This window comes from Chinchilla lanigera, unplaced genomic scaffold (genome assembly GCF_000276665.1).
Source record: "Chinchilla lanigera isolate Chin_1 unplaced genomic scaffold, ChiLan1.0 scaffold00028, whole genome shotgun sequence".
Classification (NCBI taxonomy): Eukaryota; Metazoa; Chordata; class Mammalia; order Rodentia; family Chinchillidae; genus Chinchilla; species Chinchilla lanigera.
In genome coordinates this window covers 15,108,329-15,133,558 of record NW_004955429.1, presented here as the reverse complement: position 1 = coordinate 15,133,558, position 25,230 = coordinate 15,108,329, and the positions used below count along the sequence as shown (strand labels likewise).

The 25,230-nt window shown below is 49.3% G+C and overlaps 1 protein-coding gene across 1 annotated transcript in view; it reads left to right on the top strand.

Annotated features, from left to right (window-relative positions):
• Rab7a (RAB7A, member RAS oncogene family) overlaps nt 1–25,230 on the top strand; it is a gene marked incomplete in the record, with an annotated part of 63,707 nt that overhangs the window by 33,940 nt on the left and 4,537 nt on the right. The window contains 3 exon segments of the mRNA XM_013515507.1: nt 17,528–17,588; nt 19,319–19,445; nt 25,133–25,230. Coding sequence (XP_013370961.1) covers nt 17,536–17,588; nt 19,319–19,445; nt 25,133–25,230 — 278 coding nt within the window.

Sequence of the window (25,230 nt, the reverse complement as noted above, 5' to 3'; positions counted from 1 at the left end):
TTCTGAATTGTTAGGAATTAATTTAATTTGTACAAGTGATCATGAAATATTAGGTGATTTGATTTTCTTAAATCTGGTACCAGACCCAGACTTCAAAAGTGTTAGTTGAAAGGTGGGGCAAAACTGTCTACTAACAAAACTGCTTACTAGTGTCAAGAAACAGCACAAAACACACTTTTTTCTTTTACAGATACCTTTCTACATCCATTCTTGGTGCCCTCTCCCTTTCAGAGACTCGGTTGTGCGGACTGATGAGACGAAAAATCAATTTCTGAGGAGTTGCTTGTATCAGAAAGGCAGCCAAGATGGAGAACCAGGTTGCTCACAGGAGGGCAGTGGTGGCAAATCTGTGGCATGCATGTTTTTTTTTTCTTTTAAGATGTTAACGTAGATTTGTTTTATTCTAAACTAAAACTTCAATATTCGAGGTTAGTTGCAGTGTTGGCCCTTGCCATAAGTTTTGGGTTGAAGTTTGGGCACTGGGCTATGAAAGTTCACCACTGCCGAAGGGCGTTCCTGCCCTCTTCTTGCATATGAATGATGAAGAGGGAAAGTTTGGGTCTCCTTAATTTTAGAGTACTCCTCAGGCCCCTCTTGTGTATGTAAAGAGGGAAGTGTCTTTCAGCTCTTCAAGGCTACCACTGCTCCCTCCACCACTGTATCTGACTGCCTACAGGATTATAGGGGTGCAGTGTATGTTTTTTTGACAATGTAGCTGGTCCTGAACTCATGGCAATCCTCCTGTCTCAGCCTCCTGAGTCCTGGGATTATAGGCATGTACCACCGTACCGGGCCAGGGGTGCTTTCTAACGTTGGACTGTCTCACTGTTAGTGTAATAAGTGATTACTTTCATGACTGTATTAAGGTAGCTACAGCTACTTTGAGTTTTGGTGTGTGTATCCATGAAGCCATCACCATAGGCAAGAGAATGTGGATAAAACCGTTGTCCCCAGAGTGGCCTGGTTCCTTCGTGATTGTGCTTCCTGCCCGCTACCTATTCCCCACACTTCCCCTGTTGACTATTGCTGTGCTTCCTGGCTTGTCTTTCCTGAACCTTGCGGAAGGAGACCCATGTGTGTGCTATGTGTGCCCATTCCAGCGTGTGCTGCTGTGGCCTGGGCTGGGCTCTCCCATCATCATCCTGAGGTCCGAGTGGTGTCCCGCTGTGCATTAGAGCCATGGGCCGATGCTTGCCACAGGCTTCTAGGTGAAAGCTCCTCTGAACACGAGTACCCAGTCTGCCTGGCCCTGCCCATGGCTTCCTTGGGCAGATACTTTAGAGGGCAGTCCTGAGTTCGAGGCCAGCTGGGGCTTCCTCACAAGATCAACTCAAAAAACAAAACAAAACAAAACAAAAAATACAAATAAAGTGAATGCACGTAGGTAAAGAGCCAAGGTTAACAACTTATGAAAAAAATGTTTAAGAAGGAAACTCTTGGGCTGGGTGTGTCTGTCACTCCTGCAGAAGCCCCCCTGGGTTCAATCCATATTATTATGAAAGGAGATGGGGACAAATCCCTTGTTTCTTTTCCTGAAGGACGCCCAAGTATCCAAGTCTTCCTTTCTGAAGAAGCAAAACAGTTCTTTTTTGAACTAAATGCTTTTGAATACCAGGCTAGGCTTGATTTGGGGATCCTCCTGCCTCAGCCTCCCAAAGTTCTGTGACTACAGGTATATACTGCCACACATACTACTTAACATTTTAAAAATAACAAGTAAAACTGAGCACTGTGGCACATGCCTGTAGTTCTAGCTCCTCACATGACTGAGGCAGGAAAATCCTTAGGTTCAAGGCCAGCCTGGGCAATTTAGTGAATGTGATCCTCTGTCAAAATTAGAAAAAAGGCAACCCATTCAGTACTGTCTCTCAAGAGCTATTCCCATTCCTATTCCTCGTTCCTATTCTGCAATAAATTGTCTTAAGATACAAACTGCGGGGCTGTGAGGAGTGAATGGCTAGACACAGTTTAGAGTGCGGAGGCGTGTTGTGCCTGGCCATCCTTCTTCCCTTTTCCTCCATTCCTATTCCCCATTCTTTGATTTTGGGGAACACAAACTCAAGTGGATCTGACATCTAGCGGGTTGGGAGTTACATTTTCCCCCTGTATCAGTGGCACACACCCATAATCCCAGCACTCAAGAGGCTGAACAAGAGAGTTGCAAGTCACAGAGTTCATGGCGTAGTGGCACAGTGACTCAGACAGCAGGATTATGAGTTGGAGGCTGGACTGGGCTACATACTTGAGTGTGACATTCTGTCTCACACACACACACACACACACACACAAAAGATAATAATAAAAAGTTAAAAAAATTTTTAAAAATATAGTAGGAAAATATGTTTCAGGAGTATATCTGTTTCACTTGAGATTGGTACCATGGGCCACAATATTCATAATAACTTTGTTGCTATCATTATGAATACTGTTTACCAAACTTAAGGTACATTGTCCTAGCTCAGCACACTCGCGTACCCCTGTAATTCTAGCTATGGGAGGCTGATGCAGGAGGATTGCAAGTTTGAGCTGAGCCTGGGCAATTTAGCAAATAGCAAGACTCTATTTCCATATCTCAAAATAAAATTAAACCAAATTAAAGGTCTGGAGATGCTGCGGAGTGGTAAAATGCTTGCTTAGCATGTGCATTGCCTGGATTCAATCCCTACCACACACACACAAAAAAGAATTAGGAATATAAGCCAGGTGTGTTGGCGCACGCCTGTAATCCCAGCGCTCGGGAGGCTGAGGCAGGAGAATCATTGCGAGTTCAAGACCAACTTGAGCTACAAAGTGAGCTCAAGGCGGGCCTGAACTGCATAGCGAGACCCTGTTTCAAAAAGACTAAAAAAAAGAGTTAGGAATATAACTCAGTGATAGAACAACCTTGAATTCAATCCCAAGGACTACAAACAAACCAACCAACCCAAAAATAGTGAAAATGAAATTTTATGGTGTATTGCTGTACCTGTGGAATGGCTGTGTCAAAACTATTAAGCATGCTTACCTTTTTACTTACTTTTTTTTTTTTTTTTTGAGACAAGGTCTTGCTGTGCAGTTCAGGCTGGTCTTGAGTACACCATGTAACCCAGGCTAGTCACCATGTAACGAACTCATGGTGATCCTCCTGCCTCAGCCTCCCAAGTGCTGGGATTATAGATGTGTGCTGCCACACCTGGCTTACTTTTTTTGTTATGAAAACACATAAAATAGATTTTTAAGTTTTCAGTTTCAAAGTACACAGTGTATATATACATATGTGTATATTATATATATATATATATATAAATATGTAATTTCCCTATGATGACCTTCCTCAATACCCATCTACACTGTATTTCTCTCTTCTTTCCTGATCGTATAAAACAAAAGACTGGGAGATGTGGGGGACTTGGCGGTCAGAGAGTGAATGGTAAACTGCGGGGCTGTGAGGAGTGAATGGCTAGACACAGTTTAGAGTGCGGAGGCGTGTTGTGCCTGGCCATCCTTCTTCCCTTTCCCCCGGAACACTGCCCAACCTTGAGATGGCTCCTTGCCCAAGCTGCTTTCCTTCTGCCTTTTTCTCTTACACTGATATTTTAAATAAAAGCCTGAGAGTTCCTGGCTTTGGTGCTGCCCCTGGGCATCTCCCTGGGCTGGGTGTTCTCAGCTGAATAGCCCCTCTGTCCCTCTTGGTGCTTGAGTTAAGTCTTGGAGTAAGTATTTGTTCTCTACACTGCCAAGAGGTCCCTCGCTGCAAGTCCCCAACTTAATGAGCATTCGAGTTGCGAACTTTCACAGGTGCAAACGGATCTCAAACATGCGTAGATGGAAACAGATCGCGGAGGTAGCTCCCATATCTGCCTGACACTGTCGCAGTTACGCTACTGTGTGCTCACTGCACAGTGCCATAGTGTGCAGTAGTACAGTGCTTCCTCGGAGCCCAGGATGTCGGGAGAGGGGGAAAGCAGTGCAGGGGACTGCAGGAAGCGCAGAGCAATAACCGTGGAACTGAAAGTGAAAATACAAGATTCACTTCGTTGGATTCAGCAAATGAATCCCACTCCCCTGGAATGGGACTCTTTTAAGTTGAGGGAGATACATATAGTTCATAACTCTAGACAGCCAGTCTTTTGAATATGCTCCTTTTGTTTAACTGAGATGTTTCATGTCCTTTGACCAATGTCTCAGCCCATGGTAGCCACATCTGACATTCGCCCCTGTGGGTCCGCGCAGCCAGGCCCTGCTGCACTTGTCGTCCGTGCATGGGTTGCCTCAGTCAGCATGGTGCTCTCAGGCTGGTCTGTGGAAGGCTGAGGAATGTCCGTTGTGAGTGTGCACTCCGCTCACCCTTTGCAGCACACTTGGATGGGTATTCCTGTCTCAGGTATTGTGAATAATGGGGCAGTGAGTACGGAGCCACTTCCTCATTTTGTATCCTAGACTTTGGCCTGTAATGAGACTGCTGCACCTTCTGTGAGTTCAGTTGTTAATTTTTTATTCATTTCTTGTTTTTGTTTTTGAGACAGGGTCTCACTGTTTAGTTTAGGCTGATTTTAAGTTTGAAGTCCACCTGCCTCAGCCTCTCCAGTGCTGAGATTACAGGTGTATGCCACCCACATCTAGTTATCCCTTGTGATTTTAAAAAAAAATTTGATAATAGCTATTATAACGTGTGAAGTGATACCTCATTCTGGTTTTAGTTTGCAGCTCCCTGATTATTAGTGATTTTTTTCAATATCCATTACCTATTAGTCACTTGTATATCTTTGTTTATCTTTTATTGTGGTGTGTTTTTGGTTTTTTTTTTTTTTCCAACAGTGTCCCTAGGTAGTTCAGGCCAGCCTTGAACTCACTGTGTAGCCTAGGCTGGTCTTGAACTCGGGGCAGTCCTCCTATGTCAGCCTCCCAAATGCTGGGGTTACGGGTGTGCATTACCCCGCCTGGCTTTGTATAGTTTTTAGAATGTTTAGTAGGCATTAATTGTGTATATTAGCAGGTCCCATACACGCATGTAGTGTGTACTGATCAAACCCAGCCCCACCTGACCCTGACCCATTCCTTCTCTTCACCCTTCCCACTTTCCAGTGGTCACTGTTGTGCTTCTAGGTCAGTACTTTGTGCTCCTGCATATGAGAGCGCGTGCAGGACTGGTCGCTTCTGTGTCTGGCAGATCTTGTGTGACGGGATGACCTTCCATCCACTTTGCTATAACGCGAGGGTGCATGTGTCCTTGTGGTGGAGTTGTACTTGTTGTACATGGGTGCCACTCGTTCTGTCCCTTTGCCCCTGGGTCCTATATGGACGTTGTACTGTAGGTTGTGTGAATAGTGCCAAGATAAATATTGGCATGTGGCTGTCTTTTTTGGTATGCTGTTGGGTATCTTCTGAGAAAAGTGTCTTCCCCGCTTTTAGTTGGCTGGTTTTGACTCTGTACATTTGGAGTGTTGACCTCTTGTCAGATGGGTGGTTACACTCCATGGGCTCTGTCTCTCCACTTGGGCAAGCTTCGCATCTTGGAGTGTGTGCTAGAGAATACATGTGACACACAAGCACGTTACAGAATTGCAGGGAGTTACTGGAGACTGGAGCTGGTGGGACTAATCTGCCATTAGCCAGCCGGACACCTCCTCTAGAAGGCTTGGTGCTGCACAGGGCTGGAGACTCGGCAAGGCCTTTGCGCTCACCAAGTCCGACCATGGCTCTGTGAAGGCCACTGCAGTGGACAGTGGATCAGCCCCGGCCTCACCATCGTGTGTGTGTATGTGCGTGCCCGTGTGCGCGCGTGTGGCCTCTATGCCATGGCCGGAAGCAGTAATGAGCTCACTTCTGCCAGGACAATGGCTGCATATACTTGAAGTGCTCGTGATCCTCATCCTGTGGTTCACAGAGTAGCATTGGAAGGAAGAACTCAGGTGGTGAGGAATGCATACTAAAGGGACCAGTGGCCGGGTGTGGTGGTGCACCTCTGTAATCCCAGCACTCGGGAGGCTGAGGCAGGAGGATCGTTGCGAGTTCGAGACTAGCCTGGGCTACAAAGGGAGCTCAAGGCCAGCCTGAACTGCATAGTGAGACCGTGTCTCAAAAAGACAAAAAAAAAGGTGGGGGAGGGCGAGTGTTTGTATGTGTGCTTTTGGGAGTGACAGGAGACGGGCTTGGGGAGTAAGTGATAAAGCAAACACTGCTCATAAATTGAGATCAAGATGGCCAAAGACTGTAATGATCCTAGTAAAATGCCCCACATTGTTGAATTTCTCCTACACGGATAGAAATGTTCTGTGTCCACAGTAATCATAGCTGTCTGCATTTGCCAGCCTGGCTGAGGGGCTGTGGTAATTTCTTTAAATACAGTACCACTGCCTGGGGCTGGTACCACTGGATAGGGCAGGTCACGTGTAGGCCAGTGTTCTCTGTTCTTGAGTATCCCTCCTACCCTGTAAGTTATTTTTAAGACACCTTTTTCTAATGTCTCTCTTGCCCTGATTTTTTTTTTCCCTTCAGTGTTGGGAATCAAACTCAGGGCCTTATCCATGATAGGCAAGTGCTTTTAGCACTGAGCTGAATTCCTCAGCCCCCAGTGAAGTTTTATTTTTATTTATTTATGTTTGGTGTTTTGGACAGGGCCTCGCTATATAGCTCAGGCTAGCCTTAAACCTGCAGTGGTCTTCCTGCCTCAGGCTCCTGAGTGCTGGGATTATAGGTGTGTATACCACATCCATCCTCCAGGGAAATTTTTAATAACACACAACATGTACACACAGTGGCTGTTAGATCTAGGACCACAAATAATTGTTACTATCACCCTTTTGGGAAGTGCATGGTTCATTGGACTAATGAAGGTTTGGTGTCATAGTGAAGCTTAAGCAGGACTCTCAGGTATGCTTTTTTCCACTTTTTTCTGAAGGTGGCAGTCTCACAGTGTCAGCCTGTGGTAATACTCAGTGGTAGCAGCTAAGAAATACAGGCTTTTAAAGAGACATCCTCAGTCTGGCCCAGCCAGAGGCAGGCAACCAGGAAGTTAGGGATCTACAAGCTGTGTTGCGCGGTGAAGGCTTCAGGACCTGGATGTTAGTTCTGGTGGTAGAGAGACAAGGCCAGTAATGGTGAATCTTTTCGAGACCGAGTGCCCAAGCTATAATCCAAAACCCACTTATTTATCACAAAGTGCCAAACACTGCAGTTAAACCTGAATACTGTGGTTTTATGTTGGAAAAAACCTACTGTTATCCAAAGCTGGGCAGCTAGGAGGACTTGGCTCACCTCCAGACAGACAAGGCCCTGTGTGCCCGCTGCTGCACACACGCCACTGGCCCAAGCGTTTCCAAACAGTGTCGCGTGAGAGAGGCTGAGGGTGGTCACAGGTGGCCTCACAGAAGAGGAGGGCATCCCGAAGAATCAGAGAGGGTTGCCCTGCACTCAGTCACTTGCAGCTGTGCAGCTGGAGTTGTATGGGAACGAGTACCACTTAGGAACTGGGCGATTCAGCATGCTGGAGGTGGGGGGCGGATGCCCTGTCAGTGCTGTGGGCCAGGTGTCTGCACCGGTGAAGAGCTAAGATCGGGTGACTGCTGAGGATCCGTGATGGTTGAGTTTAAAGTGCTTTTGTTCTTTTCCACAATTAGCCTGTGCTTGTAAATTCCAAAGATTAACACAGGTCCCTTTGTCCTCTTGGGATTTGTGAAGTAGCTACTAAATTTGCCTCTTGAGGTTTCCAGTTTAACATTTGCAAAACCACAAAAGAGAAAGTTGTATTTATCAGCTTAGGGAAAATTGAAATGGCCTGTTTTAGAGTAAGGAAGTATTTGTTGTTTAATCTGTGGCTCATCCCTGAAGTCCAGCAGCCTCATAGCTGTCTCGTGGGTACTCATTCACCACTAGGTCATGATCAGTAACTGTGGCACCAGCATCTAAGCGGGGCGCACAGTTGGACCTGTGGGAGGGGTGTCAGGGCAGGTGCTGTTTTAGCCTGTGGTAGATCGTGGGAGTGTCACCTATGCTATTGGGGGGCCACGCCTGCAGTAGGAATTCCGTTGAAATGTGGCAGTTGGTTAGTGAGTGATCCGGGTCCATGAGATTGGTGCTGCTTTGTGTTTCTTCCCATCCTGGCCAGTTAGGGGTCATAAAAATCTTAAATCTTTCTCACTTGACAGGAGTCTTAGACCACACGTGAGTGTCCACTCCTGTTTTGTTCTGTAAATGCAATGCATTGTGCTTATGATGGCCTGGTCTCAGGCAGTGCGCAGACGAACATGTGCTATGTATTAGAGTGTCGTTGGCACAGGGAGTTAGGAGCAGGTGTGCCCAGGGATTAACATGGAGTACAGCAGAAGTCACACTAGCACAAGAGACTGCGGGAGTGAGATTTGGACCCTAACCCTAATCCTCACGTAATGCAGCTGTTCATGAAATACATTTCTTGTGTCAGGTGAGACACTGGCACTTTCTAGGCCCTGACTTATTTTTAGATGGCGTGTGGTTTTCACAGGACAGCAGGGTGTTTTCACAGATGCCTGTATTTGAGATAGGATTTGAACCAGTGCCCACTGCCAAAGAGCAGGTTTTCAGTTGCCCTGTTCTGGTGATTTCTGGCCAGACTTCTTTCCCCAGTGTCTGATCCTGATACGACCATTTAACATGAGAGTTCGGGAGCAGCCCCGCTGGTAGGCTGTGTGGTGGGGTTATGGCATCCTCAAACACTTTTGAATGGGATGATCAAACAGAACTGGACTAGAACCTGATCTGGTGTCCTGCATTCAGCCCCTGAATATGTGAATGCTGGGAAAGGGTCCTCATAGAAAAGCATCATTTCAGAGTGCAGATGATGGAGCCTGACTGCCTGGGTCCGCATGTGGCCCTGAAGGAGATACCTTACTTTCTTTCCTTTGTGTATCTTCAGGAGAAGGAAGAAATGATCACTTCAGCTGAGGTTGAATGAATTAAGCACTGTGATTGCCAGCAGTGTGCCAAAGGGCTGGCACCCTGGACTGGCACAGAAGGGACAGCACTGCTGTCATGGCACTAAGGCCTGCCTGTGCTGAGTACCCACAAAAACGTGTGTACCTTCTGATATTTAGCTGCTCTGTCATGGAGACAGAACACGTGCAGTTTGCCTCTGTTGTCTCTCACAGTTGTAGGACCTGGGACTGTTGACAGAACTCATTGGAACATGGTGAGGAGAGGGAGGGTGCCTTACATGAACCTTCTGGATTTTCACATGCTCAGCCTTTTTCCGTTGAAGGATCACAAGCTGCTGAGCACAAAGAAGGTTTCTGGCTGGGGTAGGAGCTCAGTGGCAGAGCGCTTGGCTGGCAGGCTCAAGGGTCTGGGCTCATCCCTAGCATTAAAAAAAAAAGGTAATTAGTCCACCTTTCTGTTGCTGGAATAAAATAGTACACCCACAATTTGAAAAGCAGAGAGATTTAATTTTGGCTCACAGTTTCAGGGGGTTCAGTTGGTGGTAGACTGGCTGCTCGATAGAAACTACATGGGAGAGGGCCTGGTGGAAGAAAGCTGATCATGGCCGTCAGGAAGCAGTGAGTGGCCATCAGGAAGCAGTGAAAGGGAGGACCCAGGGACAAGAACAGACCTTTCCAGGTGGTACCCCTAGTGACTTGCATCTTCTGACCAGGCCTACCTCTGAACATGTAAGACTTTGGGAGACACCTTAGATCTGAACTGTGTTTCTATACTTTGTGAGGAGGGGGGCAACACTTGTTATTTCTGGTGTGCAGCCAGCTTTTCTTACTTAATGTGGCATATGTGACTATTATAATGGACAGTCCTGAAACCTCCACTTGAATCCCAAGAGGAAACTTAGGCTGTCCTACTCTCACTTAAGTCTAGAAGGTAACAACCTGGAAGCCTGAATCTAAACAGGGGGGAACCATCTCTTGCCCTTGTCCCTCCCTCAGCCTCTGGTGTCTGCGCCCTCTGTGCAGTGGTGTAGCAAGCCACCCCCTGCAGCATACAGTACTAGGAGCAGGAATCTAAGATGATCCTGTAATGAGAGCAACAAGGGCAGCACTTCCCCCGGCCTCCTTTTTCCTGGCCTGCGCGTCCCCAGGTGGGTGGGTAATGGGAACCAGAAGCCCAAAGGCACCCAGGGTGTGGTCGGGAATGTGGTCAGGAGACCTTCCCTCCCAGGCACGCAGCTATCAGAGGGTGCGATGTGGGCAGGACCCTGAGGAAGAGCAGCTTGCTCCCCTGAGCCCAGGTTTTTGGGGCTGGGAGTGGGGCCTATGCTGGAGAAAGGTTGTCAGGTCTGGACTGTTCATGGCTTTTGTACGCGAGCTCAGGCCTTGGTGGCCCTGTGCTCTCAGACCATGTTCCTGTGTCTCAGCTGTCTCCTTGGTCCAGGCGTCATAACTGGCTTTCTGCTCTGAGCTGACCTTGCCTGTCTTTTCTTTCTTGTCCCAGTCCCTTTACATACCCCACAGTGTTTCCTGAGAGCTGTTTTGAAGCGTGTAAGGGTCTTTAATAACAAGTAAAATGTCCCCACTGATTCTGACAGTGCCTAAGAAGGCACACTCCACCTTAGGCATTGCATGGATCATGGCTCAGTGTTTCAGGGTTCTGCTTTGAAGTGTTGGGAAGTGCTGCTGCTGGTAGTGCTCGGGCTGCGTGATGAGGCTGCCTGGCTCACCTGACAGCGCACCTCTAGAAGGTAGGCCCAGCTAGCTGTTGCCTTCTGTATTGCATGCCCTGTCTGGTGAATGCTGACATTCCCAGTTTAGCACAGGCATTAGGCTTCACTTGTAAAATGGTAGCCCAAACAAGCATTCTGTTACAGTGATGCTGAAGATACAACTGCAGACACCGATATCTTTAAAAGTAGATCCAGCTGCTCGATTATTCCAGGTAATAAGATTCACATCAGCTGCTGTTGTCCTTACTCTTGAAATTCCTGTCCGCTGTAGTGTGCATTTGTAAGTGTTCGCTGCCAGATCCTTGAGTCTGCTACAAAAGGAGCAGCTCTTGAACTTCTCAGAGTATGCTCAGCTTCAGCAGGCAAGTGATGCCACAGGTCCTGCTCCCTGCCCTGCCACAGACACGGCCCTGCGTTCAGGGCAGGCTCCCTCTGGCTGATTCCACCCTTGGTGGTCACAGGTGCCCGCCAAAACTCTGGGGCCCTTTATCTCACCTGTCTTTGTTCCTGGAGTATGTGAGTACTGGTTTTCCAGAGACGTGTGAACATTAAGGAAAAACACTGGTGAAGAGCGCAGGCTAAAATGTAGCATGTCTAAAATGCAGCATGTCCAGAATTTCATAAACAGTTCCTCCCCTAAAACACCTGGCTGTTTTTCAGGGTTCCGTGGCCCCTGTCAGTCTCCAGAGGTAAACCTAGGCAGATTCTGTGTGGCGTTCCCACTTCCCACCCCTGTGATGGCCCGGCCCACTGTTAAGTGCTGCCCTTGGCTTGGCCCTGGGACGGGACGCCCTGGGCCTCCCTGCTCCACCCTGGTGCAGCCATGAAGCAGCCATGAAGCGGGAGGAGCCTTCTTGTCAGGCTTCTTCCACCCAGCAAGGGAATGGACCGTGGACACCCACCCCTGGCACCCTTGTCAGGGGAGGCTTCTCATTGCTTGGTGGCTTTAGGACCTTGTGACATGGCCTCCCTCTGTGTAGTTCAGGCTGGCCTTGCACCTGTGGCAATCTTCCTGCCTCAGCCTCCTGAGTGCGGGGATTACAAGTCTTTGCCATTATACCTGTTGTGTGCTACATGTTAGTAACCTCGATTTTCTGTGATTTCAATAGTCTTGCCCACCCTCTAACCAGAATTTGATTATCAGAGATAGCCAGAGATAAATATCAAGCCTTAATCCAAGACACAGTTGCCACAGAAGTTTGTTTCCTTTTAAAACTTTCCATGGTGCCAAGCACACAACCCATGGCCTGCCCAGTGCTAGCCAAGAGCTCTATTGCTGAGCTACAGCCCAGACTCTGTCAACCTGTTTTCTTGAACAAAAACCAATTTTTTCCATTCTTGGTTTTTTCCTTAGATACTCTTTATTTTGTTAAAAGTGCAAATTGCATTTATTCTTTTTATGTATAATTTAGGGGTAAAAGTAGTGGGAATAGTTAGGAACCCTGCTGACGACCAGCTGTGCAGTAGTGAGGGCTGTTGACCTCAAGAGCTGAGATGGGCTGTTGCCCGCTGATGCAGGCTGCTGGTCCTCATCGCCCTCCCGTGCACCCTTTCTGGCCTGGCTGGCTGCCTGGCTGTGCCTGGCTGCTCACCTGTGGCTGTGGCCTTACTGCTCTACCTCAGGGATGAAGAGGGCAGCAACTGCGGCTGCGGCTGCGGCTGCGGCTGAGGCTGATGGAGGGGATCCTAGCTTCTCATCTGCTGGTCCTGGTGTCCAGGTGGCGTCTCGGTGTCTCTAGGCAGCAGTGATTGTGCTGAGGCTCTTTGCACATAAATGTCACTGAATGCTACCTGCAGCCCTCAGTGCCAGGGTGGGCTCAAAGGCCCCGAGCCCCCCTTCTTTCCTGCTCAGCCTGCCACAGACTCTTCCAGGGGACGTGGGCTGTGCTTTGGAGAACTGTGTGTCAGATATCTCAGCGTGGCAGGATTTTAAATGATAATGTAAGGGGCTGGGGATTTAGCTCAGCGGCAAAAGCGCCTGCCTGGCAAGCGCAAGGTCGTGAGTTCGGTTCCCGGTACCGGAGAAAAACCAAAAAAAAAAAAAAAGATAATGTAGAAGCTGGGTGTGGTGGCGCACGCCTGTAATCCCAGCACTTGGGAGGCTGAGGCAGGAGGATCATTGCGAGTTCAAGACCAGCCTCGGCTACAAGTGAGTTCAAGGCCAGCCTGAACTGCATAGCCAGACCCTGTCTCAAAAAGATTAAAAAAAAAAAAAAAAGAGTAAATGATAATGTAGTCCTCAGACATGCCTGAAGGTGGTAGTAAAAATGGATGATAGAAGTAGCCACACATGGCTGGGGCTTATAGAAGGACTGCAGAGAGTTTGAGGCCAGTGTGAGCTACATAGGGAGACCCTGTCTCAAAAAGAAACAAACAAAAAAGCAAAGAAATGGGTAGCAGCAACAGAAATTGCCAGTGGATATTGTGTAGCCACCTCTGCTTGTGCCACTTCTTGTTTATTTAGTTTGGTTTCATAGCAGCACTCTTCTAAAAACAGGAGTCTAGTTCTTGATCCTGGAGAACATGAAGTACAAAAACACAGCCCTGAACTGCTGCCAGTTTCAAGCCACAGGTGTCCTGGTGAGCAGGGTGTGGGATTCCTGCAGCCAGCTGCTCAGTACTCTTTGCAGCAGCTCCGAGGGGCTCAGCAGGCTGAGTGGATCGCAGCAGAGGCAGTTTGTCTTGGAAAAAAGTCAGCTTGACAGCTTTTTGAGCATAAAAGTTACGTGCTCCTAGCTGGCCATTGTGGTGCACATGTGTCATCCCAGCACCTAGGAGGTTGATGTGGGAGCATCGCCACCAGTTCAAGATCCATCTGGGCTACATAGTGAGTTCAAGGCCAACCTGGAATACACCGTGAGACCCTGTCTAAAAAAAGTAACATGCTGCTCTAAAAATTGCAGTAAGTGTCAGATGTGATGGTGTACGCCTGTATAATCCCAGCACTTGCGAGGCTGAGGCAGGAGGATTACCATGAGTTTGAGGCCAGCGTGCCTACATAGTGAGTTGAAGACTGCCCTGAACTACATAGCAAGAGCCTATCTCTTAAAAGAGTTGCAGTAAGTTCATATGTCGTGAGGAATCAAAACCATTTGTAACTCTACTACCCAGACAAACTTGCTAGTATTTGTGTGTATCCCTTTCACTTCATTTATAACCATTTTTTTGTCTAAATCTTTAACTGCTTTGGAAATCTTGTTTTGAAAAATGAATTGTAGTAATCTTACATCTCACTAAAATTTTCTGGCTCTCACCATTTAGTGAGTTGTTCATTTTTTACCTGAATCTTATAATGTTATATTTGTTGAAATTATTCATTTCTAGCCAGCCATGATGGCACATACCTGTAATTCCAGCTACCCAGGAGACTGAGATAGGAAGACCTCAGGATTAAGGCCAGAATGAAAATGGGTAACTGTGGATGTAGCCAGTGATAGAGCACGCATGGATGAGGCCCTGGACTGAATCATCAGCACCAAAAAGAAAAATTATTAGGTTTCTAAAGTCTCTTGCACTTAACCTATTTAGCCTTCTTCTCACCCCACACTGTGTATACTGTGTTGTGTTATATTGTGTTTTGCTTTGGTTTGGTTTTTGTTTTTTGTTTTTTGTTTTTTTCGTAAAGGATCTCACTGTGCAGTGCAGGCTGTCCTTGAACTCATGGCAGTCCTCCTTCCTGCCTCAGCCTCCTGAGCACTGGGATTATAGGTATGCACCATTACACCCGGCTTGCTTTGTTTTTGAGACAGTTTCTCACTATATTGTCCCGGCTGACCTCAGACTTCTGGGCTTTAGTGATCCTCCTGTCTCAGCTCCCTCAGTAGCTGGGACTACCATCATGGTATGGTATATGTACACCATCATGTCCAACTTGCTACTATAACATATTTTCTAAGACAATAAGGGCAAATCCCTTGCCATTACTATCTTTGGCGGGGAAGAAAAAAGAAGGGGCTTACTATATATTTATTTTTATGAATACAGTTAAAGAGTTACTTCATTAAATTAAAAAACTTTAATTTACAGGTATGGTGGCACACCCCTGTAATCCCAACTTTCTGGAGGATGAAGTGGGAGGATTGCCAAAAGTTCGAGGCTAGCCTGGAATATATGATGAAACCCTGTCTCAAAAAAACAAAACAAAACAAAAAACCCAAAACACACACTTTGGTTTTTTTTTTCTTTCAGGAGTAGGGATTGAACTCAGCACCTCCCACATGCTAGGCAAGCACCCTGCCACCAAGCCTCACTCCCAGCCCCCACTCCCAACCCCACCCCTTTTCCAGGCTGGCTTGGAACTTCCTTTCTTCCTTTTTTTTTTTTTTTTTTGTTTGTGTTTTGAGACAAGATCTCATGCTCATTATGTAGTTCAGGCTGACCTCGAACTTAACTATGTAGCACAGGCTGGCCTAAACTATCTTCCTGCCTCAGCCTCCTAAATTCTGCGATTACAGGTGTACTGCCACACCCAACTTGGCTTTGAACTTTTTGATCTGTCTGTCTCAGCTTTCCATAATGCTAGGGTGACAGATGTCTGCCACTGTGCTCAGCTACTAGAATCTTTTTTAATGGGGAAAGTTCACATCATTACACTAAAGCTTCCTCCTTAAAAATGTCTCTTCCTTTATTCAGATTTTCTTCATCCCAGTAAAATCATCATTTCCATCATTTAATCCTTGTGAACCACTACAGTAGTGACTGCAGTAGAAATTGGGAAAATTTGTCAGAAAGTGAGTTAGCAGAAGTCAGGAAGATGTTGAAGTTCAACTCAGTAACCCCGTTCCTGAACTGCATCTGTGGGTTGGGTGGACAAAGCCCTTTGCCCAGCCTGAGGATGTGGCCTTTGGTTCTCTTTCTAACTGCTTCCCTTGGGACCAGGTAGATACCATCACCCCTGGTGCCAACAGTCTGTGTCCTGTGGTTGGCACATCACTGCTGGCCGTTGAGAGGCTGGCAGTATGCAGTGGGCCGCTGTGGGCTTCGTGGGGCCTGATGCCTACTGTGCTGGCCGCGACCCTCACAGGAGCCCATGGAGCCCTGTGGAGGATTTGCTCACTTGAGCGAGGGCCAGGTCAGATATTGGGGCTGCTGGTCTCCCGGGTCCTGGGTTGTCCGCTGCCAGGCACTGCCTAAAGTCCCCTTACCCCACACAGGTGTGGGGTGTCCCACAGACAGGTGAGTGTTGTTCACAGTGCACTGTCTGATAAAGGAGGTGCATGGGTACGGCTGTAGTGGGCGTTGGATGGCTCGGGCGGCCTCAGACAGTTTCTGGGGTCACTGGCTGGGGTGTTCAGCCCCGTTCGGGCCCATGTGGCACTTGGCAAGGAAGCAAGCGCGGGTGGGTCCTGCAGGAGCGCGGAGGTGGAGTCGCAGTCCTCCTCCTCTGGAACCTTGGCATGCATTATCAGGATCTCTCGACATTGACAGGCGATGCGGAGCGCCCCCCCGCCCCCCGCCCGCACTGGGCAGCGAGCTCATGCAGTTTTCCAGCATAGCTTGCAGAGCTGCTCACGTCTGTGCAGTCTGCCTGTCTTTGGCTCTGGACCTCTCCCTGGTGCCATGGTGGCCTCCGGTTTGCAGTGTGTGACAAAACTCAGGAAGAGACTAGACTCGGACATGGATTGGTCAGTGCAGTCCCTGGGAAGGAGGGGCCAGTGAGGCTCTGCATGTAATGGGGGGCTTGAGAAACAGCTTCTGCCTCACTGCTGATTAAAGAGACCCCAGGTAGGACTGAAGATGACTGAGGAAACAGCTTTTGGGATTCCAGCCGTCTGCTGCTGCCCCTAATTGATAAGAGCTGTCTGAACAGAGGTGGGCGGCTGAGGTACAGCGTCTTGCTAAGCCAACCATGGGCACCCAGCCTTGGGTATTGCGACAGCGTCACCTTCAGGGTAGCTCATGAGGCCTGGCTGTCCTCTGTAGCCAGAGATGGAGTCAGGAGCTGTGGAGGTCAGTTCAGGCACAAGTTCAGGTCCTTACCTGACCCTGCCCTGTGGGACAACAGGGGCTCTAACATGTCTGGTCAGTCCGTGGTCTTCAGGGCAATGCCACTTGCTGGGAAACGGCAGGTGACAGCCACGTGTCTGGAAAGAGGGTGAGGCCCAGATTTTGACGCTGTGATCTCTGCTTCTGTCCTTGTCTGCTGGGCTAGGTTGTTTTTATTCATCTCTGCTTGAGGCACATTTTAAAATGCTGGCCTCCAGTACTTAAAAACTGCTTACCAGACCTTAGTCAGCTAATGTGTAGTTTTTCTGAAGGTCACTGAGGCAGGCTATGGCGATGGAGACACAGTGAGGGGAGGCCACTTTCCTGGTGAGTCTGTAGACTGGTATGGCCAGTGCTGGAAGAGGGCAGCACTGTGGTCAGCAGGAAGGGTGCCGGCTTCTGCAGAGAGGGGTCTGTCCAGCTGCAGCTTTGAGCCTTGTTTGTCCACAGACCCTCACTGAAGGAGTCTTTCTTGGCGAGGCGCGCGCCACAGGGAGCAGCCCTGACGTCGAGAAGACAGACAGGTGCAGTGTGCGGATGGCGCACGTGCCGAGCGCCTTGGCGAGTGATGCGGCCTAGCAGGATGAGGGACAGGGAGAGGCCACGTTTCAGACAGAACAGTTGCCTTTGCCACATAGTGCTTCACAGGGCCTCAGTAAAGCAGCAAGTGAGCTGCTGGGGAAGCTTGGAGATTGACCCTAATGCTGAGCCCACCAGCTGATCGAGTGGGAGAACACAGCCTTCCTCCCTGCCCATCCCCACCCTGCCCCCTCCTTGTCCTTGGCGTGCTGTTTTGCCAAGCTCTCGGGTCCCACGTTCTGGCAAGGGACCCTTTATCAGAAGGTCCTGTGGGGGTTTGCCTGGGCTCCTTTGCTCCTGGTGGTCATCTTGGGCTCACCGTGCTTCCCTTTCTTCCCACAGTGTGAAGGATGACCTCAAGGAAGAAAGTGTTGCTGAAGGTCATCATCCTGGGTGATTCGGGGTAAGTGTCCCCTGTATCTGAGCCATCACATTGGCTTGGAGCTGAGCCTTGCCCTGGGGGAGCCTCCTCCCTCCACCCCTGGGCTGGTGGACGTCACAGTGTCCTGCTCTGGGTGCTTCGTCTCTTGCTGTTAGGGCCCAGCAGAGAAATGAGAATGGTCTCGTACTCTGCAGCCTTCTTAGGCTACCTGGCTTTTATAGCATGATCAGTAGGGGGGAAGGTGGCTGCGTGCAGCTGATGCAGGCGTTTTTTTGGCCCCCTTTCCTCTGAGTTGGCTGGCCCCAGGAGGCTTGCTCATGCCAACACAGTGCCACAGCTGTGGAGGGGTTGCCTCTGGCTCTCCACCAGGTTTGGGTTCAGTGTGCCTCCTGTGGTGGTTCGGGCCTGCGGGGGAGGACTGGGCACAGTGGACTGGCTTCCGTGTCTAGATGTGCCACTAACTATTGAGTGGCTTGAAGAGTCCCTGGTGGGCTTTTCAGACTTGGTGTCTGACATGACTCAGGATGGTGCTACCTCACTGGAGGCGTGCATGTTTTTAAAAATGACAGTAATAAGCTGGGTATGGTATACACACCTATAGTCCTAGCTCCTCAGCCAAGGAGGCTGAGGTAGGACAATCACTTGCACCCAGGAATTCAGGACCAGCCTGGACAGTATAGCAAGACCCTATCTTCAAAATAATAAAAAATAGAGACAGTTATGCATGTGTGTCCCAAAATTCCTACCTTTCCTTAGAAAGGTACTGATTTTTCTTTCTTGGCTGGCTTATATGAACTGCTTGAGGACCCTTAGTAAGCCAGCATTTGCCCAGCTCCAGATCATTTGGATGGGCTTTCAGTGTCCAGTCTTGCTCTACTGTCAGGACTGACAGACTTTAGGCCTGCATTGCCAGATGGGCCTGAAAAGAATTAGCAGGCTTGCCTCGTTACAGTTTTCATTACAGTGCTCCTCCCTCTCCTCCCCTGGCAGCTCCAGTTGGTCTGGTTGAGGGTGTTGCTATGGGCGCCCTCCAGCTAGGAACCCCGGGAACAAAAATGACCTGCTCCTCTGGGGGACATGGGTGATGCTGTTGGCCAGGGGCTCCTGTGTAGTCCTTAGGCTGCCCTCTCCTCAGCCCAGAAAAGGCCGCATGCCATCTCTCGGTGAGTGTGGTACAGAGAATGCGCTTTGGAGCGGTGAGCCTTGTGGTAGACTGTCCTTGGCAACATCAGTGCCTGCTCCCGGGCAGCATGCTCCTCCCAGCCTTGGTGCGTGGAGCTGTATAACAGCCACCATGGGGAGAAACACCCCAGACTGCAGGGATATTTTTGGAATAGTGGAGCGATCTTGTTTCCGCCGCTTCTTTTAGAAGGAGTGATTTGCTGACCTCCCTCTGGAAGAGAAAAGAATGATACTAGGTTCTACCTCTGAGAACTCTGGACCAGAGCTTCTCAACATCTGACACACATCAAGACTCTATTTCCTTTGTCGTTTCCTTCGCCCAGTGCTAGGCCCCACCACTCGGGGGATGAGCTCCACCCCGCACTGTGTTCTCACCCAGGAGAAGGCACAGAGCGTGTGGGGTGCTGCTGGCATTTGCTGGCACTGCCCGACTGCTGAGGGCTGCTCCTCCTCCCCCTCCTCCTCCTCCTACTTCAGGACTGGCAGGTTCCTTGTAAAGTTGCGCATGTCAGGGGCCATTTCGGTCCTTTCCTGTTTGACTTAGATTTGTGGTTTTTCTCCACTTTCAGGGTCGGAAAGACATCTCTCATGAACCAGTATGTGAACAAGAAGTTCAGTAACCAGTACAAAGCCACAATAGGAGCAGACTTCCTGACTAAGGAGGTGATGGTGGATGACAGACTAGTCACCATGCAGGTAGGCCCGCCACCCACCAGCTCACCTTGCTCACTACGTCGGTATTTCCCTTCACTGCCCTCAGACCTCACTGTTCGTGGGGGGCTAGCTGTGGGCGGAGCTGTCAAACACATACCAGACACCTGGGTGAAATGTATTCCCGCCTTTTTTGTGGCACTCAGAATGGAGCCACGGGCTCCTGCACGCAGAGTTAGAATGGTGCTGCACCTGGGTGGGATTGTAACACGGTGGGAGAGCATGTTTCTGGTGTGCCTGAGGTTCTGGGTTCCATCCCCAGCACCCTTACAAAAAAAGGAATTATACCGCTGAGCCACACCTTAGCCCTGAACTGGGACTTCATATTGCATAAGACACTGAAATTGTGTGACGGTTTTTGTGAAATTCAGATTTAATTGGGCTTCCTTTTTTGTTGTTGTTGTTGTTGTTCTGGGCTTGGGGTTTAAGTTTACTAAATCTGGCATCTTACAGGTTCCTGCCTATGTTCCAAAATGTCCTGACTTTTTGTCCCTTTTTTGTGGCACTGGGGATTGGAGCCTGGGCCTTGCTGCACTGCTAAGTTGCCTACCCACCCACCCAGCGCTCGGAAGGCTTGGAAGGCAGGGCCACGAGTCTCTGGCCAAGGAGGTGGCAAGGCTTACGGTCCCTCAGGTTTGGGGCTCTGCCCCATCACGGAAGGCTTCATGGTCCCACTGTCTACAGTCCATGCTCTGCCAGGAGCAGAAGTCTGTCTGAGTGTTTAACATAGCAAAGACAACTCCGCAGGGACACCTGAAACTGGGGAAGGCGTGTACATAGCCACATGAGGAAATATGTGCCAGGAGAAATGTTCATAATGACACAGACTTCTTGGGGAATAGAAACCACAGCGGGAAAAGACACTGTAAAATGAGGATGTGGAAAACACAGATCTTCAAGAAGTGAGAAACGCCAGGCATGGTGATTTCACGCCTGTAGTCCCAGCACTTGGCGGGCTGAGACAGCAGGGTCACTGAATTCAAGGCCAGCCTGGGCTATATAGTGAATTCAGCTAGAACTACACAATGAGACCCTATTTCAAAAAAACAAAACGTAAAAAAGTGAAAAACGATTACTGAAATAAAGTAAATCAACAGTTAACCTCTAGATTACACATAGCCAAAGAAAACTGTAAACTCTCAGAGCCAAGCAAATTTCCTAGGAGAAAACGGAATAGTGGAAGAACGAAGGCAAAATCTCTAAGAGCCGCTAGAGAAAGAAAGGTCAGGTGGATCTAGGGGAAGCAGTTAGGCCACAGAGGGGGCAGGGTGTCGTCTGTCCTCAGCAGCAGAGCTTGGTCCTGTGTGTCATGGCCCTGCAGAGTTGGATGCTCTGGGTGGGCCACCTGCCCTGCCCTGCCTGGCTGCCCCGTGGAGCCCATGCTGAGGACTGAGGGCCTCAAAGATGCTGAAGCTAAGTTAAGACTGGGAAGGGGCTGGGGATTTAGCTGAGCAGCACAGCGCCTGCCTGGCAAGTGTGAGGTCGTGAGTTCGATTCCCAAAGAAAAAGACTGGGAGCCAGAAGCTAATCAAAGCTATCATGTCTGGGTGAGATGGTACCTTAGGACTTTTTTTTTTCTTTCTGGTACCAGGAATCGAACTCATGACCTTGTGCTTGCTGGGCAGGTGCTGTGCTGCTGAGCTAAATCCCCAGGTTGGCCTTGAATTCATGATCCTGTCCAGCCCATGTCCATGGCCATACCCATACCCATACCCATGCCCATACCTGTCTATCATCCTAGATCTCAAGGGATGCCCATGTGCTTTATAAAGGCCTTTTAGCAGCTCTGCAGTAAAAGAAAATTAAAGAAAGAAAATAGGTTTTATGAGGAATACCAGTGGATCCTCCCTGGTAATTGAGTGGTTTTCATTTAAAGAAATAACCAAGATCCAGTTTCTGTTACCCAGGATAGTAGAGTGCGATACAGAACAACGCCTTTTGTTATAATTGTGTTCTTCATGTAACGGTTTGTAGCTCAGGGCAGGATGCACGTGCAGCCTGTAACGCACATTCAGGGTGCTGAGGCAGCAGGGTCCTGGGTTTGGGACAGTCCTGGGCTACGTAATGACTTCAGGGCCCTGTCTCCAGAAACAAACAAAAGTATACTTTCCCAAGTTGGGGTGTGTCTCACCGGCAGAGCACTTACCCAGCCTGTGTGAGGCCCTAGATTTCGCAAAATAAAAAAAAAAAAACTTAAAAATTATTTTTAAAAGCTGGATGCAAAATAAAAAAAAAGAAAAGAAAAAAGCTGGATGCAGTGGTGCAATCCCAGATCCTGACTGAAAAATCAAAAGGGCCAGGGATATAACTCAGTGTGAAGGGCCTGGGTTCAGTCCCTAGGACTGCAAAAATAAAAATAAAAGGAAGGAAAGTAGATGTATAACTTCCAAACTACTGTAGTTGGCCCTTGGTGTCCACAGGGGTTGGTTCCAGGTGATCCCTATACCTTCCCCCAAAAGTACTCTGGTCCCTTAAAATGTAGACACGTCCTCCTATGTGTCTGTTACCTGTGGATGACTCACAGCACCTGAGCATGTGTAAATAGTGATCATCCGGGGCTGGGGATTTAGCTCAGCGGCAAAAGCGCCTGCCTGGCAAGCGCAAGGTCGTGAGTTCGGTTCCCGGTACCGGAGAAAAACCAAAAAAAAATAGTGATCATCCTACATTGTTTCATATACTGTAAAATGAGTAACAACAAGGTAGTGACGGTGTGTGTGTGTGACTGTGTCACGATCTGCTGTTGGTTGATTGCAGACCCTTCTTTCTTAGTACTAGGGATTGAGCCCAAGGCCTTTGCCATGAGCTACATCTCCGTCCTTCTGTGTAGAGATAGGGCATTGCTAAATAGCACAAGTGGGACTCAAATTTGTTGTACTCCTGCCTCAGCCTCCCAGAATGGTGGGATAGCAGGCTTGTGCCACTGCACCTGACTAAAAATAGAAACTTTTAAACCTTTGACATTTCCTTGAGCAGGGACCAGAGAGCACTGGGGTTGAACTGAGGTGAGAGCCTCACCCATGCTAGGCCAGTGGACCTTTGGCATTTAGAAAAGAGAAAACACAGATCATAAAAGGTTGAAGACCTTACACATCTGAAAAACAAGACTCCCAAAGAATGCAGACAAACCACAGAGCAAGTGCGCTGACACCAGAGACAGGCACCCTCCAGGGCAGTGGGCGAGGATGTGCTCTGGTGGCCAGTGGCTGGGTCTCCAGGAGACACCACTCAGAAGGCTTGTACGAAAGCCAGTGTGCAGGCTGGGGAGAGCATCCAGGAGTGGAGTGGCAGTCTCCTGGCTCCAAGTCCTAGCTGTGGCCAGAAGGAGCCCTCTGAGCAGGGGAGGGAGGCCAGAAGGGTGCTCCTAGGTGCCAGCTGAGGCAGTGAGGAGCGGTGGTCCACTGAGGCCTGGGAGATCACAGTAGGTGCCGGGGCTGCACACCCTGCCTGGAGCTGCCCACGCTGAGTGAGCACGCGCGCGTGGCTGCTGTGCGGAGACGCAGAGTAGAGCTGCTTGTCAGCCGTCTTCCGGGGCCGGCAGCTTTTAGGGGGCAGTGAGGGGAGAGTGACCCAGAACCCTTGTTTCTCTCTTTACAAAATGATGATTGCCATGGCATTGGCACAGCTGGCACCTTGGGGTGGGGAGCGCATTGCAGCAGTAGGGCGGTGCTTAGGCCAGGCCATGCCCATTGCCACACATAGAAGGTTGGTTTTGTCACATCAAAGTGGCGAATGTGTGGTATAATTTTGAATGCACAGAATGAAATATTCCTATTAAAATATATAAAATGTGCCAGGCATAGTGGCACATGCCTGTAGTAACCCCAGGACTTGGGAGGCTGAGGCAAGAGGATCACCATGAGTTTGAGGCCAGCCTGAACTGCATAGTGAGATCCTGTCTCCAAAAAATGTAAAAGACCAGTCAAACAAAAGGCTGCACTTTGATAAATTTGAAGTCAAATTAACTTTGGAAATTGCTGAGAACAGTCCCTCATGTTTTAGTTTCTTTCTTAGCTGTTCCTGGCCTTCTCTGTATCTGAATTCTAGATCACCACAGGTTCCTCCTGGGAGGACAAGAGTTCTCAGCAACGCCAGTCTCACGGTTCTGCCCAGAGGAAACCATATGGGGACAACAGGGGCCTGTAATCCCAGCCACAGGGGAGGCTAAGGTGGAGTTGCGAGTTTGAGATCACCCTGTTCCCACATGGAAAGGGCTGGAGCGCTAGTAGAGCTCTGAGATCTGGTTCCCAGGATTGCTGGCCAAAGCTGCTTTCCGTAGAAGAGCAGAGCTGTGTGAGTCTCATGTGGAGCTGTTCATAAGCGTGGACAGTGGGCTGCAGCGTTAGTTAAAAGTGGGAGTGAGCAGCTCACTGAGTTTGCTGGGCAGCAGTGAGGCTGGGCTCTGTCTCAGGAAAGTGGCGCAGTGCCCTGCAGCACAGAGGGCTGTGCAGAGAGTAGGCACAAAGGCTACCGTGTGGCTCAGAGCTGCTGAGGCTTGAGGATGGGACTGGGGTTCTGTGTGGCTTTGGGTTTGGTTTTTGCTTAGTTATTTCCCACTTTTGCCTGACACTATTACTTCCTTAATGAAGTGTGTGTATATGTGTGTGTTCAATTTGTCTCTGGCTTTAAGTTTCATTCTTAAAGCTTTTGAGCCAGGCTTGGTGGCACACACTTGTAATCCTGGCTTTTTGGGAGGCTGAGGCAGGACAGTTGCAAATGCCAGCACAGCCTGGGCAAATTAGAGACTTAGCAAGGCCCTGCCTCAAAATAAAAAATAGAAAGGAACTGGGTTTGTCGCTCATTATGCAGGCCCTGGGTTCAGCACCCAGTACTGCAGAAGTCAAACTGTTTTCCTTCCCCCTCTCTCTCTGTGTGGTGCTTTTGTGGACTGAACCCACGGCCTTCATACTGAGCCACACTAAGTTGCCCAGGCCGGGCTTGAACTCACAACCCTGCTGCTTCAGCTGCGCAGGGTGCTGGAGTTACAGGTGTGAGTCTGCGCTCTCAGCGTCAGCCTTGCTCTTGAATGTCGCTGAAGGAGGTCAGCCTGCAGGGGATCAGTGGGGCCTGGTATTCATCTGTGCTGTCTGCCCTGCAGTTCTTTCTGTCCGTCTCTCCCTGTCAGGGCATTTGGTTGGTTTTTTAAGTTCATTTTGTTCTGCAGTACTGGACACCAAACCCAGGGCCCTCCATGTGCTAGACAAGCACCCTAGGGATGAGCTGCACCCCCACTCCTTTTGATTTTCGATTTTGAGGGAGAGTCTGGCTAAGTTGCCTACGCTGGCCTACATCCCGCAGTGCTCCTGCCTTAGTCTCACTTGGCTGAGATGATGGACATGTGCCCCTGAGCCCAGAGAGTATCTCCACACAGCCCTGCATGGCACACACCCACAATCCCAGCTACTCGGGAGGCTGAGGGAGGAGGAGGATCGCAGCTTGAAGGCCAGCCTGGGAAATGTTTAGAAAGGCCTGGGGATGTAGCTCAGAGGTAGCACACTCACCCAATACATGCCCTGCCGTGGTTTTCATTGTCAACACTGAAAAAACAGGAAAACTTTCCTAGCAGCCCAGAGACGACTGCCTGCCAGACTCAGTCTAGTGCAGGACTGCTCTGGACGCTGCTCTGGAGTCCCAGTCTGCAGGTGGCCCCAAGAGCGGCTGTCCTTCCCTCACAGATCTGGGACACGGCGGGTCAGGAAAGGTTCCAGTCCCTCGGCGTGGCCTTCTACCGCGGAGCAGACTGCTGTGTGCTGGTGTTCGACGTGACGGCCCC